This window comes from Colius striatus, chromosome 24 (genome assembly GCF_028858725.1).
Source record: "Colius striatus isolate bColStr4 chromosome 24, bColStr4.1.hap1, whole genome shotgun sequence".
In the NCBI taxonomy this organism is placed as follows: Eukaryota; Metazoa; Chordata; class Aves; order Coliiformes; family Coliidae; genus Colius; species Colius striatus.
In genome coordinates this window covers 6526331-6542770 of record NC_084782.1, presented here as the reverse complement: position 1 = coordinate 6542770, position 16440 = coordinate 6526331, and the positions used below count along the sequence as shown (strand labels likewise).

Genomic DNA, 16440 nt, shown 5'->3' with positions numbered 1-16440 from the left:
AACCCTAACCCTAACCCTAACCCTAACCCTAACCCTAACCCTAACCCTAACCCTAACCCTAACCCTAACCCTAACCCTAACCCTAACCCTAACCCTAACCCTAACCCTAACCCTAACCCTAACCCTAACCCTAACCCTAACCCTAACCCTAACCCTAACCCTAACCCTAACCCTAACCCTAACCCTAACCCTAACCCTAACCCTAACCCTAACCCTAACCCTAACCCTAACCCTAACCCTAACCCTAACCCTAACCCTAACCCTAACCCTAACCCTAACCCTAACCCTAACCCTAACCCTAACCCTAACCCTAACCCTAACCCTAACCCTAACCCTAACCCTAACCCTAACCCTAACCCTAACCCTAACCCTAACCCTAACCCTAACCCTAACCCTAACCCTAACCCTAACCCTAACCCTAACCCTAACCCTAACCCTAACCCTAACCCTAACCCTAACCCTAACCCTAACCCTAACCCTAACCCTAACCCTAACCCTAACCCTAACCCTAACCCTAACCCTAACCCTAACCCTAACCCTAACCCTAACCCTAACCCTAACCCTAACCCTAACCCTAACCCTAACCCTAACCCTAACCCTAACCCTAACCCTAACCCTAACCCTAACCCTAACCCTAACCCTAACCCTAACCCTAACCCTAACCCTAACCCTAACCCTAACCCTAACCCTAACCCTAACCCTAACCCTAACCCTAACCCTAACCCTAACCCTAACCCTAACCCTAACCCTAACCCTAACCCTAACCCTAACCCTAACCCTAACCCTAACCCTAACCCTAACCCTAACCCTAACCCTAACCCTAACCCTAACCCTAACCCTAACCCTAACCCTAACCCTAACCCTAACCCTAACCCTAACCCTAACCCTAACCCTAACCCTAACCCTAACCCTAACCCTAACCCTAACCCTAACCCTAACCCTAACCCTAACCCTAACCCTAACCCTAACCCTAACCCTAACCCTAACCCTAACCCTAACCCTAACCCTAACCCTAACCCTAACCCTAACCCTAACCCTAACCCTAACCCTAACCCTAACCCTAACCCTAACCCTAACCCTAACCCTAACCCTAACCCTAACCCTAACCCTAACCCTAACCCTAACCCTAACCCTAACCCTAACCCTAACCCTAACCCTAACCCTAACCCTAACCCTAACCCTAACCCTAACCCTAACCCTAACCCTAACCCTAACCCTAACCCTAACCCTAACCCTAACCCTAACCCTAACCCTAACCCTAACCCTAACCCTAACCCTAACCCTAACCCTAACCCTAACCCTAACCCTAACCCTAACCCTAACCCTAACCCTAACCCTAACCCTAACCCTAACCCTAACCCTAACCCTAACCCTAACCCTAACCCTAACCCTAACCCTAACCCTAACCCTAACCCTAACCCTAACCCTAACCCTAACCCTAACCCTAACCCTAACCCTAACCCTAACCCTAACCCTAACCCTAACCCTAACCCTAACCCTAACCCTAACCCTAACCCTAACCCTAACCCTAACCCTAACCCTAACCCTAACCCTAACCCTAACCCTAACCCTAACCCTAACCCTAACCCTAACCCTAACCCTAACCCTAACCCTAACCCTAACCCTAACCCTAACCCTAACCCTAACCCTAATGACCCTAACCCTAACCCTAACCCTAACCCTAACCCCTAACCCTAACCCTAACCCTAACCCTAACCCTAACCCTAACCCTAACCCTAACCCTAACCCTAACCCTAACCCTAACCCTAACCCTAACCCTAACCCTAACCCTAATGACCCTAACCCTAACCCTAACCCTAACCCTAACCCTAACCCTAACCCTAACCCTAACCCTAACCCTAACCCTAACCCTAACCCTAACCCTAACCCTAACCCTAACCCTAACCCTAACCCTAACCCTAACCCTAACCCTAACCCTAACCCTAACCCTAACCCTAACCCTAATGACCCTAACCCTAACCCTAATGACCCTAACCCTAACCCTAACCCTAACCCTAACCCTAACCCTAACCCTAACCCTAACCCTAACCCTAACCCTAACCCTAACCCTAACCCTAACCCTAACCCTAACCCTAACCCTAACCCTAACCCTAACCCTAATGACCCTAACCCTAACCCTAACCCCAACCCTAACCCTAATTTATTCAGACGCATAATTTATTCAGACGCATAATTTATTCAGACGCATAATTTATTCAGACGCATAATTTATTCAGACGCGTAATTTATTCAGACGCATAATTTATTCAGACGCGTAATTTATTCATAATTGTAAATTGTGTGGTTTCTTTGGTAGGTGGGGTTAGTGGTGTGGTTTTCGGGGGAGGTGGGGTTGGGGGAGGGGTTGAAATGAGGAGGTGTGGTCTGGGGTGTGTTGGGGGAGGGGGTTGGGGTGTGTCCGGATGAGGGGGCGTGGTTAGTGCGGGAGGCGGGGTTGGAGGCGTGGCCCGGTTGAGGGGATGGTATGGTGGGGTCAAGGGGCGTGGCCTGATCGTAACGAGGGGTCGGGGGCGTGGCAGAGTTGGGGGTGTGGTTGGGGCGTGGCGCTGTGAGGGGGCGTGGTCGATCGTGGAGTTGGAGGTGTGGTGGGGTCGGTGGGTGGTGTTGGGGGCGTGGTGCAGGAGGGAGGTGGGGTTTGTGGGTGGTGTAGGGGGCGTGGCGGTTTGGGGAGCTGGGGTCCGGGGCGTGGGGGTGGGTGGGGGTGTGGCGGTTCTGCGAGGTCGGGGGTAGGTGGAGGTGGGGTCGGGGGTGTGGCCATTAGGGGGAGTTCAGGGTGTGTTAGTGTATGTGGCTTAGAGGTGGTTTGTTATTCATGTGGGTGGATTAGTAATTGGGAGCTGGTGTGGGGTGCATATAGTATAGAAAAAGAAGAAAAATAATAAGTCTGGTGCAGCAGAAAATGGCCCAAAAAAATTCTCTGGGAGTAATTTCTTTTTTTTAATTTTTTTTTTTTACTCCCAGAGAGGGGCCATTTTCTGCTGCTTTTTAATTTAGTGTAATTTTTAAATTTAAAAGTTCTGTTGAAATCAACAGACCAAAGTGAGAAAGAGAGAGCGAGACAGAAAAAAGAGAGCGAGACGGAAAAAAGAGAGAGAGACGGAAAAAAGAGAGAGAGACGGAAAAAAGAGAGAGAGACGGAAAAAAGAGAGAGAGACGGAAAAAAGAGAGAGAGACGGAAAAAAGAGAGAGAGACGGAAAAAAGAGAGAGAGACGGAAAAAAGAGAGAGAGACGGAAAAAAGAGAGAGAGACGGAAAAAAGAGAGAGAGACGGAAAAAAAAGAGAGAGACGGAAAAAAGAGAGAGAGACGGAAAAAAGAGAGAGAGACGGAAAAAAGAGAGAGAGACGGAAAAAAGAGAGAGAGACGGAAAAAAGAGAGAGAGACGGAAAAAAAAGAGAGACAGAAAAAAAAGAGAGACAGAAAAAAAAGAGAGACAGAAAAAAGAGACAGAAAAAAAAGAGAGACAGAAAAAAAAGAGAGAGAGACAGAAAAAAAAGAGAGAGAGACAGAAAAAAAGAGAGAGAGACAGAAAAAAAGAGAGAGAGACAGAAAAAAAGAGAGAGAGACAGAAAAAAAGAGAGAGAGACAGAAAAAAAGAGAGAGAGACAGAAAAAAAGAGAGAGAGACAGAAAAAAAGAGACTGGGATGGAGAAAAAGAGAAAAGAGATTAAGTGACATAGAAATATAGAAAATATACTAAGATATAGAGGGAGAGAAAAGAGACTAGAGTGAGACAGAGAGAAAGAGAAAACAGACTAAGACAAAGAGAGAAGGAAATAAGAGACCGAGACAGAGAGAGTGACAGAAAGACAAACACAAAACCACATTGGACGATACACAGACACAACCGGTCTCACAGACACCACAAACACAGACGGCACGTTGCAAAGGGGAACATTTCAAATAAGACTCAGACACCAATAAGAGACTCAGACGCCAATGAACACGGCACACGACAGAGCAAATCCACCTTTATTCCCGCTGCCCCGAGTCATCTTTATTGAAACTTTTATTATGGCCGGTTCCTTTTACCGAGACCGATACAGAGGCTGCAAATGCAATACAGAGGTCACAAATCTCGTTACAGGAGGCGCAAAACCAGAACCACATCTACATTTTTAAATGGTTACAGACAGTTTCATGTATATATCAACAGTCCATTTTACAACTGCCTCCCTAGCAATTGACAACACTTGCCCGTCTTTATATGACCCTTGATGCTTCTTTCCTTCTTCAAAGACGATAGCACCTGAAAATCCATCTCTGGGATGAAGATGCCCCGTCTCCCCTGGACTCTGGAAGCTCTCCATTTCCATGCCTCTGCAGGGAAACAAAAATGGAGCGATATTACTACCTCAGAAGTGACAACATTCACAACAAAAGCTTTTGGTTCCTAGAAATTGGGCCGACTCCCTTCAATATCTGCTCCTGCTCAATTCTACGTCTTGCTACCAACGCCCACGGCCATTTCCTCCAGATGGCCTACCGAGCCGGCTTCCCTCCGACAATAAACCTGCCAGGAAAATGCTCCTCGGGAACGGTGTTCCCAGAGGAATGGAGAATCCATGGCCCTGCCTGACAAAAACCCCGGCCCCTGGTCGCTCCGAGCCCAAACTTTGGCGATGATCATCGCCTCGCAGAGCGACCGGGACCGAGGAAAAAAAACCCCAGCCGGAGGGGAAAAAAAAAAACCCCCCGGCTGGGGATTTTTTATTCTATTAAAAATGTAAAAATTGAAAAACCTGAAAGAGAAACAATTTCAAACTGCAATTCAAACTCCATAACCCCCTCCCCTCCACCCCACCAGACCCTGCCTCGACTCCACCCTCCTCCCGCCCACCCACAACAAAGCACCTCAAAGCTACGTCACTCCCCGGAAACATTGTTTGCGAGGGCCTCGAAGGGGGCCGTGCCTGCCAAAGCCTTGGCTGTAAACATCACCTCAAATGAGCCACAACTAAGTCAATTACATACAGGGTAAGAGAAAACAAACCCCACCCAACAGTAGCTTCGTTACTATAGGTTTCATCATATACACACCCTAAAGGCAAGAACAAGGCACAGTTCTGCCACACCAACACCTAAACATTCTACGGACTAGACCCTTCTCCCACAGCCTTGATGCTACACAGCTCTGTCTGAGGCCAAAGCATCGGGCTTCAAAGTAATAACCGAGTGACACGCTGCTTCACGTCAACCCCCGTAACCCTTGGCTTTGCTTCGATTCCAAGAAACTTGAGCGCTCTCCCCGGGAATCCCGACCGGCCCCTGACGCTGACCTCGCTCTCTGCTTTACCCTACATGCTCGGGCAGAGCGGCTCCACGCCACACCCGTGTGCAAACACCGACACCACATGAAAGAACATATAGACAACAGAAAGACAACAGGGAATTGCGCTCAGAGATGCCCTGGCCACAGATGATATTGACCAGAAAGACCTACGAGACGCTACATTGAAGGGAGAAGGCTCTATAGTGGCCTCCCCAAAGAGGGCAGATGTAATGGACCAGGCCTGCACCAGAGGACCGACCGGACCAGAGATCCTGAGGACACGAGGAAGAAGTCTGGGTCTCTGCAAAGGGACGGCTGAAGAGCGCAGCCGTCGATGCGGCCAGAAGTGGTACCGCAGAAGAGTACGGTCCGGAATCTTCCAAGATGGATCTGCGCTTAAGGATGGCTACGCAAGAAGAGCTTGACTCACGCTGCATCGGTGAATACAGTGTTCAAGACCCTGAGGATGCTGCCCGAGATGCAGACCTTGCCGCCAAAGCGCAAAGAGCGATGAACGGGGAGGCCCGAGGAAGTTGACGTGAGACAAACAACACGAGACACAGAGGCTGGAGCCGCTCTGCCCGGTACATGCTGCCATTGTCTTGAGAAGTAACTGTCTCCTTAACTCATGAGGACTGGCTATGGAACATTGCTCTCCTCTACACAACCTTTGAAACACCTCCCTGTGACTCCCAATCTTGTTCCCTCCTCCCGGCCCCAACACAGCATTGTCCCTGTACTTAATTGGCAAACACAACAGAAACTTGAAAACACGGCAAAAAACAAGTCATCACTGAAGCCAAAACCCCCCCGCCACTCCACAAAAACCCCCCCGCCACTCCACAAAAACCCCCCCGCCACTCCACAAAAACCCCCCCGCCACTCCACAAAAACCCCCCCGCCACTCCACAAAAACCCCCCCGCCACTCCACAAAAACCCCCCCGCCACTCCACAAAAACCCCCCCGCCACTCCACAAAAACCCCCCCGCCACTCCACAAAAACCCCCCCGCCACTCCACAAAAACCCCCCCGCCACTCCACAAAAACCCCCCCGCCACTCCACAAAAACCCCCCCGCCACTCCACAAAAACCCCAAAAAAGCTCACCTGCTTTACAAAACAAAAGTGCCAAAAAACAAAAAAGCCCCAACCCAGTAGCCAAAGCCCCAGAACCCACATGTCAAAAGCAAAGTGACATACACTCAGTGCTCCTCCACCTGCCCTTGACTCTACACCCCCGGGCAGAGCGGCTCTAAGGTAAACACACACATATAGACACCGACACCACACAGAACACAGACGACACGACACAGAAGTGAGAAGACTTGGCGACACGATGCCGGGACTGGAGATGTCCTAAAGACCTAAGGGGCTGTGAAAAAGAAGCGAGGCTCCACGGCGGCCACGCAAAGAGGCAAAGGGAACGGCCCGGGATGAGAAGTTACTGTCGAGACCGGGATGATGGATGCGCAAGAAGCCTGACTCGAGTCCCAGAGAATGCAGCGATGAAGGGAATGAGACCGAATCTCAGAACAGCGATGCCTACTGAGAAGAGCTGCTGACGCAGCCTGGAAGGAAACTGGAGGAAACAACTGACTGAGAACCTCAAGATGTGAAGACGATCCACAGTTGAAGCTTCTTATGCAAGAGAAGTGGCACCGATTGGCACCAGAATGATGAGGGTTCTTTGAGACCTCAGGGAAGGTGCCCGGAGTCACGTGCCGTGGTCCTCAAGTGCAAAGATGACTTTGGGACTCAAGGTATTCCTGAGATGGAAAGGACAGACAACACGACACCCCACACAGACGCTGGAGCCGCTCTGCCTGCCACACGCTGCCCTTGTCCTAAGTAGTAACTTCCTCCCTTTTCTTGCCTCGTGGGGACTGGCTATGGAACACTCCTCTACATAACCTTTATAACTCCTCCCTGTGACTCCCGACCTTATCCCCTCCTCCCAGCCCCGACACAGCATTGTCCTTAACTGGCAAACACAACAGAAGCTCAAAAACACAGAAAAAAAACAAGTCACTCTGATGCAAAGCCCAGTCACTTCACCCACGGCCAAGTCATTGAGCCAAAGCCCAAAGGCACACTCACTAAATAGAACCCCAGTCCCTACACAAAACCTTGAAGCCAAAAATCACACTCGCTCAACACCACAGCCGAAACTCAAAAGGCCCGTTCACTGAAGAGAATCCCAAAGCCAAAAGCAGGCTCACTCAACAAAACCCCTAAGCCAAAACCCAAAAAGCCCACTCAACTAAACACAATCCCAAAGTCCAAGGTCAAAACCATACTGACTACAGAAAACCCCTGAAAGCCAAAACCCCAAAGCCCAGCCACTGCACAAAACCCCAAAGCCCAGCCACTGCACAAAACCCCAAAGCCCAGCCACTGCACAAAACCCCAAAGCCCAGCCACTGCACAAAACCCCAAAGCCCAGCCACTGCACAAAACCCCAAAGCCCAGCCACTGCACAAAACCCCTCCTCGTAACTCCTAACCTTGTCCCCTCCTCCCGGCCCCGGCACGGCATTATCCCGGTACTTAACTTGCGAAGAGCCGCAGGTCCGATTCCAAGAGTTCTGCGACGCGCTGCTCCCGGGCTGCGGTACCGTGCTGTGTCCGCGCGGTGGCAGCACCGAGGTGCTCTGCTTGTCCCTCGTGTCGTTATTCGGAGCACAGCTTCAGTCTCTGGAAACAGAACAAAACAAGTCACCCAGATGCAGAGCCCACTCGCTCCACAAAACCCCAAAGAGCCCACTCGCTCCACAAAACCCCAACCCAAAGAGCCCACTCGCTCCACAAAACCCCAACCCAAAGAGCCCACTCGCTCCACAAAACCCCAACCCAAAGAGCCCACTCGCTCCACAAAACCCCAACCCAAAGAGCCCACTCGCTCCACAAAACCCCAACCCAAAGAGCCCACTCGCTCCACAAAACCCCAACCCAAAGAGCCCACTCGCTCCACAAAACCCCAACCCAAAGAGCCCACTCGCTCCACAAAACCCCAACCCAAAGAGCCCACTCGCTCCACAAAACCCCAACCCAAAGAGCCCACTCGCTCCACAAAACCCCAACCCAAAGAGCCCACTCGCTCCACAAAACCCCAACCCAAAGAGCCCACTCGCTCCACAAAACCCCAACCCAAAGAGCCCACTCGCTCCACAAAACCCCAACCCAAAGAGCCCATCCACTAAAACCTCAAACCCAAAAACCCCACCGGCTAAACAAAACCCCAAAGCCCACGTGCCAAAAGCAAAGTGACATACACTCAGTGCTCCTCCACCTGCCCTTGACTCTACACCCCCGGGCAGAGCGGCTCTAAGGTAAACACACACATATAGACACCGACACCACACAGAACACAGACGACACAACACAGAAGTGAGAAGACTCGGCGACACGATGCCGGGACTGGAGATGTCCTAAAGACCTATGGGGCTGTGAAAAAGAAGTGAGGCTCCACAGCGGCCACGCAAAGAGGCAAAGGGAACGGCCCGGGATGAGAAGTTACTGTCGAGACGGGGATGATGGATGCGCAAGAAGCCTGACTCGAGTCCCAGAGAATGCAGCGATGAAGGGAATGAGACCGAATCTCAGAACAGGGATGCCTACTGAGAAGAGCTGCTGACGCAGCCTGGAACACTGTACCAGAGGAAATGACTGATGGAAAACTTCAAGGTGTGAAGCCGATCCACAACTTAAATTTCTTATGCAAGAAAAGAGGTGCCTGACCGGCACCGAATGGTGAGGTTTGTTCTTCAAGACCTCGGGGAAAGTGCCCGAGTCACGTGCCGTGGTCCTTGGGTGCAAAGGAGACTTTGAGATTCGAATAAGTCCTGAGATGGAAAGGACAGACAACATGACACCCCACACAGAAGCTAGAACTGCCCTGCCCAGCACATCCTGGCTGCCTCTTAAAACTTAACCCTAACTCTTTCCTTGCCTAAAGGAGAGGGTTCCAAACAACCTCTCTCAACTGCTACCCTTAAAACCCCATCCTGCAATGCTCAACATCACCTCCCCCTCCTTGCCCCTCCCCGATCCTTTTGCTCAACTTAACTTGCGTGATGCTCTGAAGTCCATCTCTATGGAAATTACATCGCTCGCTGAGACCTTTCTTCAGGTGCCACATTCCTCTTGGGCGTCTGGAACCTGATCAAAAGAAACCCCACGAATGGGGCAAATGGTGAGCATCGCATCAGCCTACACCAATGTCCGCTCTGACAACCCCCCCTCCAAAGGCAGAGGTGTTCCTCTCACCCTGCTCCTTCCGGAGTCCGATGCCGCTGCCGTCATCCCTTAGGTGCCTGAGATTCAAAGACCGAAAATAACCGTAATGCTTCTTCCAATGCACCGGCCCTGACACGCTCCTCGCTACCAGCCCGGCTCACTGCAAATGCTCCGAAGGCTGCCCTCACGGCCCCTGAAGAACAAGAAAAACAATTCACTGCCTTGCAGCAAGAGAGTTTTAAACACCATCAGGGATCACATCTGCCTCACCTTTTCGGCCTCCTCCTCGGCGTGTGGCTTCACCCTTCCAGGCATCTTATGGCACCTGCAAAAAACACAAATAAGAAACCAAAACACATAATGAGATAATGGACAAACCCACAGGGATCCCCATCTCTGGCTCCTTTACCTTGGCCTCTAGCCCTCCACGTGGGTCATTCGGTCCTGCTGCATCGGGCTGAGGGTCCTCCTGTGAGACACAAACAAGGGAATCTGGTAAATTCATCACCGATGGCCCCTGAAAACAGCTGCTTTAGCCCCTGGTCTCTGCTCACCTGGCCGAGTCCTCTCTCCAGTGCCTGTGTGTGACTCCATTGTGCCTTCAAACCCTCAAAACAGAACACAAACACAGCATTACGTAGCAGTACATCCACCCATCCCCATTTTCTTTCTCACCCCACGCCATTGCCCACCTTCTCTTGGCAATCTGCTCGATCCCCGGGTCACTCTCTGGAGTGCGGCTTTTTTCTCTGCATATGTGAAAAAAAGATAGAAAACCAATCACTCAGTGGCACAACCACAGACAAACAGTTCCAGAGCTCAACACTATACAAAGCTGTTCTGAATTCAACTCCAGCCTGTCATTACAGCAAATCCCTAACCCTGGGCCTCACGTCCCCTGGGCAGAGCGGCTCCGAGCCCGACACCCACGTGCTGAGACCGACACCGGGGGGAACATGGACACTGACATACAATAGGTGACAAGTCCTGGCAACAGAACGCCCAACTGGAAATGCCACTGAGCAAAAAGGCCCGTGGGGCTGCGATGGTAAAGCGAGGAGGCTCTAGGGCAGCCCAACACAGGGGCAAAGATAACGGCCCGGGATGAGAAGTTCCTGTCCAGAGAGATGATGGATGCATGAGAACTCTGGCTTCAAGACTGAAGAATGTGAAGATGAAGGGAACTAGACTGGGAAAGGATGACTCGGAAGCACAGTGGCCGATGCCATGGAACGGATTACTGATAGAAAACTTCAAGAGACAAAAATTGATCCAAGGTTTAAGCTTCTTATGCAAGAAAAGCGGCTCCAGATCGGCACCGGAATGCTGAGAATCATCCTTTGAGACGGTAGCAACGATATCTGGGTCTTGAGCACAAAGAGGATTAGGGGACTCGAAGTCCCGAGACACAGAAAACAGACTCTGGTATATGACACACAGAGGCTGGAGCCGCCCTGCCCGGGGCACGCTGGCTGCCTGCTGAAAGCTGACCCTCTCCCCTTCCTTGCCCGGAGGAGATGGCTCCCGAACGGCCTCTCCCCTCCGCTCCCCTTAAACCCCCGACCTGCGATCCCCGACCCCATCTCCCCCTCCCGGTACCTTGCTTTCACAGGGCCAAAGGGTTGATTCTGACCACATCAGCTGAGATGTCACCAGGTTCCTCTTAGACACCTACAAAAAGACACAAATCGCAGCAGAACCCATGGGCCGCATCTCTGGCACCGGCCCCTCCTACCGCACGTCCTCTGGGAAGGGTCGTGGCCGTCTGCTCGCCTCCTTCCACACCCTGTGACCTCCCTTCCCCTGCTGCGCCTGGGCCTCCAAACTTGAAAAGCTTTTTTCCTCCTCTGATCTCTCAGGAAAAGAACCCGCTCCTGTCCGACATCCCTGTCCTTGGAGGTCATGGCCCGGAACTCTGTGTTATTCTGACTGGAGTCTGCGGGTGATCCTCATCTTCCATCTTCCATCTTCCCCTGGACTCTCAGCTTCGCTCTGAAGCCACAAAATAAATCAATTCTGACATGGGTCCATCTCCAAGGAGCCTTCTGTAAGCTGCTGAACAAGTTCTGAGAGGGACAGGGCTCTCTGTACGATGTGGAAAGAACAAGAGCTGTTCTCCTGTACTCTGACAGGAGCTCTACCTTACCTGCTCTCTGCTTTCACAGGATCCCAAGGGTCGGAAAGGGTCTCAAAAGATCACGTAGTCCCGCTCCTTGCCAGAGAAGAATTCTGGGAGTAGATCACAAAAAGGCACACATGTGCATAGGAGTTCCTCATTATCAAACTGTTGAGATGATCTCACCTTCTCTTCCACTAAAGGAAAGGATATCAGCAGCTTCCACAGCTTAAAACAAAAAGACAGAAGAAAATAAAGCGTTGCATTCACTGAAGTCAAAAAGTCCAGGAAAATGCAAAACACCTGAAAGAAAAACAAAGCATGTTGTAAAATCCTCTTGTTACCTCTGAATGCTGGATGCAAAATTGCTGACCTGAAAATATCTATTAAACTGCAGTTTCTATGAGATACTTAACTCCAAGCAGTTATTTCTGCTTATCTCCATAGCAAAAAGCCTCTACCCAAGCAGCTGAGCTCACTCATGAGAAAGAGCCAAAGCACTTACTCCAGAGTAAACCAACAGGAGAATGAGCTCCCTCGGCAGGGGCCGTGCCTCTTATACCCCATTCCCACCCCCACTGGTCTGAACGCTGACACCTGGGAGAGGGGAGGAGCCAGTGCCGGCACACATAAAGGCTCCTAGGGGAACACCCCTTTGTTTTTTTCTCTGTCTTTGGATTGCTCTGTGTGAAGTATTGTATTTCAGGTTCTCCTACCTGAAAAAAAACAAAAAAAAAAGAGGTTTGTTTCTCTAGTAGAAAAGCATTCTGAAGATGGATGATGTGATGGGGTAAGGATTTAAACTTTGTTCTCTTAAATGTTCCTCTAAACTTTGTTATTGCTCATGAGGCAGTTAGAACCATAGTTAAGACAAGAGAACACCAATTCTGATAACAAAATCTCCAGCATGGGCGAAAACCAAATGGACGTGTAACAACATTTTCTGATGGAGTGACTGCAAGGGGATGAAAAAGGCTAAAAAAGAAAAGGCTACACGGGGACCTACGTACCACTGTAGGTGGAGTCTGCTTACCTGTTTTCTTGTAGCTGCAAGATACAGTGGTAGAACTTCTACCAGCAGTCTGTATTTTCAATAGGAGTTGAGTAGGCAAAATGCAGGGGATTGGAGCACGGTGCTGGCTGATAGCTTACACGGAGTCCTACATAACAGTGCAGGTGGGATCTGCTTACTTGATTTTTATTAGCTCTCAGATACAGCAACAAGTCTCTGAGCAGAAGCAGCCTGTATTTTCAATATCAGCTGAGCACGCAAAATGCACAGGATTGGAGATAGCTCCCACAGGAAAGCTGCTACAATGGTACAACAGTGCTGGCTGATGGGCTACAAGGGGACCTAAATACCATTGTAGCTGTGTAGGTACAAATGTGACTCGGACCAGCGGCGGCTTCCAGTCAGGTTCGCCCTGCCTCTCGCAGTCCGACGCCGGAGCCGCCGTGGGCTTCAAGCAGGCCCGACCCCGCCTCGACCCGCCCCCACAACGCCTCCAGACCCGCCCCCAACTCCCGCCCCAGCTGAAGGACGTTTCTCTTCCAGTCCCCTCAGCATCTTGGGAGCCCTGTGGTGGCCTCTCTCCAGCAGTTTCCTGTCTCTCCTGAACTGGGGAGCCTAGAATTGGACACAAGACTGCAGGTGTGGCTGTCCTAGGGCAGAGAAGAGGGGGAGGAAAACTTCCCTCAACCTGCTGCCCACATTCTCTTCACGCCCCCAAGATGTCACTACCCTTCTCACCCAGGAGAGCACGCTGCTGTACCACGCTTAGTTTACTGCCCGCCAGAAATCCCCTGTCCCTGTTTTCAGAGCTGCTCTCCAACAGGTCACCCCCACCCAGCCTGTGCTGGTGCGGGGGGTTGTTCCTCCCCAGGGGCAGGTCGTTCAGTACTTTCTCTTGTTGAATCTCAGAAAGTTCTTCTCTGCCCATCTCTCAGCCTGTCCAGATCTCACTGAATGGCAGCACAGTCTCTGCACATCAGCCACTGCTCCCGGTTTGGTACCATCAGCAAACTTGCTCGGGATACACTCTGTTCCCTGTCAGGAGGACCTTGATCCAGGTCATCGACACAGATGCCCTTCCCACAGCAGCTGTGCTTTGCCCCATGTGCTTTAGCGGTCCATAAAGAGCTGGGAGACTCTGCTTGCTTCATGTCAAAGTCGGTCTTTCTCCACATACGCTGCCAAGGGCAGGAAATGGCCCGAAAGGCTCAAGCAGGAGCTTGAGACGGGAGCACCAGCCTGGCTACAGCTCCTACCCACAACCAGCCTCCTCCTGGCCCATCAGCAAAAGCATGAGACCACTGGGGTTGAACCTCTGCCTCAGAGCCCCAGCAGGGGCACGTTTGATGAGAGGGATAGGATCACAGACAGTGGTGGCTTCACCAATAAAGCGGCAGCAAAGGGGCTGAACAGCATCAATCAGAGCTTTGCGAAACCAAGCTGTGCAGTAAAGGGGCTGAAGCGACTGATCAGACCTTACAGCACCAACAAGAGCTGCTGAAACCACACAACCTTAGCTGCGATGGACATTGTTTGACTCTTACTTGTTTTTACCTCAGCACACAGACTTACCAGGTCTAGGAGTATCAACTTCTCTGCCCTGGCCACCACAGAGTTGGAACTAATGAGACATTTGAGGTACGATATAAGGCAGGGTACGTGTCAGAGTGGAAATAAACCCCTTCCTGACGAGTACAGCTACGTTGTCACTCTGCCTGTCTAGCCCAGAGCCCTGTCCGTGGCTCAGCAGAACGGATGAACCTCCAGCCTGAGGGTTTGGGGCCAGGGCTGCATCAGGGAGACCCACTGCAGGAATAGACAGGATGGTGGCATCGTCACACGATGTCCCGAGAGCCAGGCAGGCGGAGGCAGGGACACCGTCGGGATCGTGGCAGCATCAGGCTGGTGGACAGGAGGCAGGGAGAGAGATCGCGCCACACACACAGCCCCCACCCTCCATGAAGATGAAATCACTGCTAAAAGTGTCCCTGCCAGGGGGACACAAGCACTCCCCTCTCAAGTCCCAATGAACAGGGCCAGCACCACAATATGCTGCTTGCTAAAGACCTAAGTGCTTGATGAGGAATTCCTTCAAGCACATATCCCCCCCTAAAAAAACAGCCTCATGTCTGCTACGAGTATGCTGGGAACCCCCTGCCGGGAGCGCCAAGTGAAGGAGCTTTATCCCCTTGCCAGGGCAGGAGCACTGGGATGAGGCTGTTCCTTTGTGCTGGCACAGACACCACAATATTCCCCTCAGCACGCTGGGGAAGAGCACAACCCCGAGAGGCACTTCCAACCCAAGAGGCTGCCCTCTGGCCAGGACCTGGCTCACCCTCAGAGAGCTCTCAACGCTGCCAGCCGGGTGGTTGTCATATTTTAATGAGTGGCTCGCTCGGATCAACCTCTGACCCTAAGAGGCCTAAAAACACTCTAAAGCAAACAGACGAGTGTACAGTCACGCCAGCGCTCAGGGAGGAAGTGGCTCACCCCTTCTCCAAGAAGGACACAAAGGGAGGGCACCTGCCGTCTCGCCTGCCTTGGCAAGGAGGACTGCCATGAGGAGCGGTGCGTTCTCTTGCCGGCAGGCAGAGAAAAGCTGAGGATAAAGCCACTCTTTTGAAGCCGTGTGGCCTCTCAGGCCGCTGCGTTCAGCTGGACGCCGCCATCTCGATAGCCTCCTCGAGTGGCTGCGTCTGTACGTCCACTTTCTTTGGGGGGATGTAGGAGCCCATCCCAGCAGCACGCTCTGCTTCCTCCTGCGTGTACGGTGCCTCACGCAACTGCTTCAGTCTGCGGGGGAAGACAGAGAGCAGAGCTGAAGCCTTTCCCACCAGCTCCTCCAAATGAAAACCGGCCCAGGACTGACATCACCACCCTCCACACCCTGATGAAGTGGGGACAGGGGACCGTGGCCTGCTCCACGGTCTGGTCCCACAGAACAGCTCAGGGTCCCACTCTAGCCCCTCCTTACCTCTTCTTGTGCACCTTGGACTTGAAGTGCTCCTTCATACTGGTCAGGTCCACAAAGTAGCGCCTGGAGTGGATGAGAGGTGAGTGGTCAGGAAGCCTCAAGATGGAAGTGAAGCTGGGAAGAGCCCTACTGAGAGGAGTCAGGGTCCCCTCAACTCCTGGGGCAAGACCTCCATGGGCCAGGGTCGCCCCTGAGACCAGAACAAGCTCCCACCAAGCCCAGGGTCCCTCTCAAGACCAGCACAAGTTTTCCCCACGGGTCAGCGATCTCCTTCCGGGACACGTCCCCCTAGGACCAGGGACCACCCCCCGTAGGCGCCAGGCAATCCCGGGCAGCAAGGCAACCCCCCCTCCAGGGCTACAGGCCTTCCTCCCCAACCTCTTCCCGCGACTGGAAGCCGCCGGGACCCCTCAAACCCTCGGTGCCATGATCCCCCGTCAGGCCCCACGCACGCGCAGTGCAGACAGTAGAACTGGGCGCAGCCCGGCAGGTCGGGGTCGGGCTCCTGCCGCAGTAACCGAGCGGCCTTCTCGGGTTGCAGGTCCCCGTGGATCTCATCCAGGTCACGGCGGCGACGCTTCGTTTTCCACTGCCGGGAGAGCGAATGGGCCCGATGGGCGCCGGTGCGGCGGCCATTGCGCGGGGCCATGGCGAGATCCGCGGTTCCGCGCCGCGCAGGCGCAAGACCCCGCGCCCGCCGCGGCAGGACCCGCCCCCGCCGGCCCGTCACTGCTGGGATGAGCCGGGGCGGGTCTCAGCGCGCACTGTCCCGCCACTGATCGTGTTTCTTCCACTCTGGGGGATGAATTAT

The 16440-nt window shown here is 52.5% G+C and overlaps 1 protein-coding gene and 1 long non-coding RNA gene across 2 annotated transcripts; both read right to left on the bottom strand.

Annotated features, from left to right (window-relative positions):
- Positions 1-6389: 6389 nt before the first annotated feature.
- Positions 6390-13109, bottom strand: LOC133627707 (uncharacterized). Its single transcript, XR_009820349.1, has 9 exons — positions 11674-13109; positions 11127-11519; positions 10220-10276; positions 10082-10135; positions 9937-9996; positions 9798-9852; positions 9558-9720; positions 9358-9449; positions 6390-7985 (listed from the first exon to the last, which is right to left on the bottom strand). It is a non-coding gene; the product is annotated as an uncharacterized LOC133627707 (long non-coding RNA).
- A 1907-nt stretch (positions 13110-15016) lies between these two features.
- ZNF593 (zinc finger protein 593) lies at positions 15017-16334 on the bottom strand. The gene is made up of 3 exons (XM_062014493.1): positions 16082-16334; positions 15630-15692; positions 15017-15448 (listed from the first exon to the last, which is right to left on the bottom strand). The coding sequence occupies exons 1-3, from the start codon at positions 16276-16278 to the stop codon at positions 15307-15309; spliced, it is 402 nt and encodes a 133-aa protein (XP_061870477.1). The 5' UTR covers positions 16279-16334; the 3' UTR covers positions 15017-15306.
- Between the last annotated feature and the right edge of the window lie 106 nt (positions 16335-16440).

What these genes read in the sequence shown, in the direction of transcription:
- ZNF593 (XM_062014493.1), bottom strand. Translation starts at nt 16,278, where the DNA reads ATGGCCCCGCGCAATGGCCGCCGCACCGGCGCCCATCGGGCCCATTCG. An exon ending in TTCTACTGTCTGCACTGCGC is followed by an intron (nt 15,693 to 16,081) that starts GTGCGTGGGGCC and finishes CATCCACTCCAG; the next exon opens with GCGCTACTTTGTGGACCTGA. An exon ending in TCCAAGGTGCACAAGAAGAG is followed by an intron (nt 15,449 to 15,629) that starts GTAAGGAGGGGC and finishes CTTCCCCCGCAG; the next exon opens with ACTGAAGCAGTTGCGTGAGG.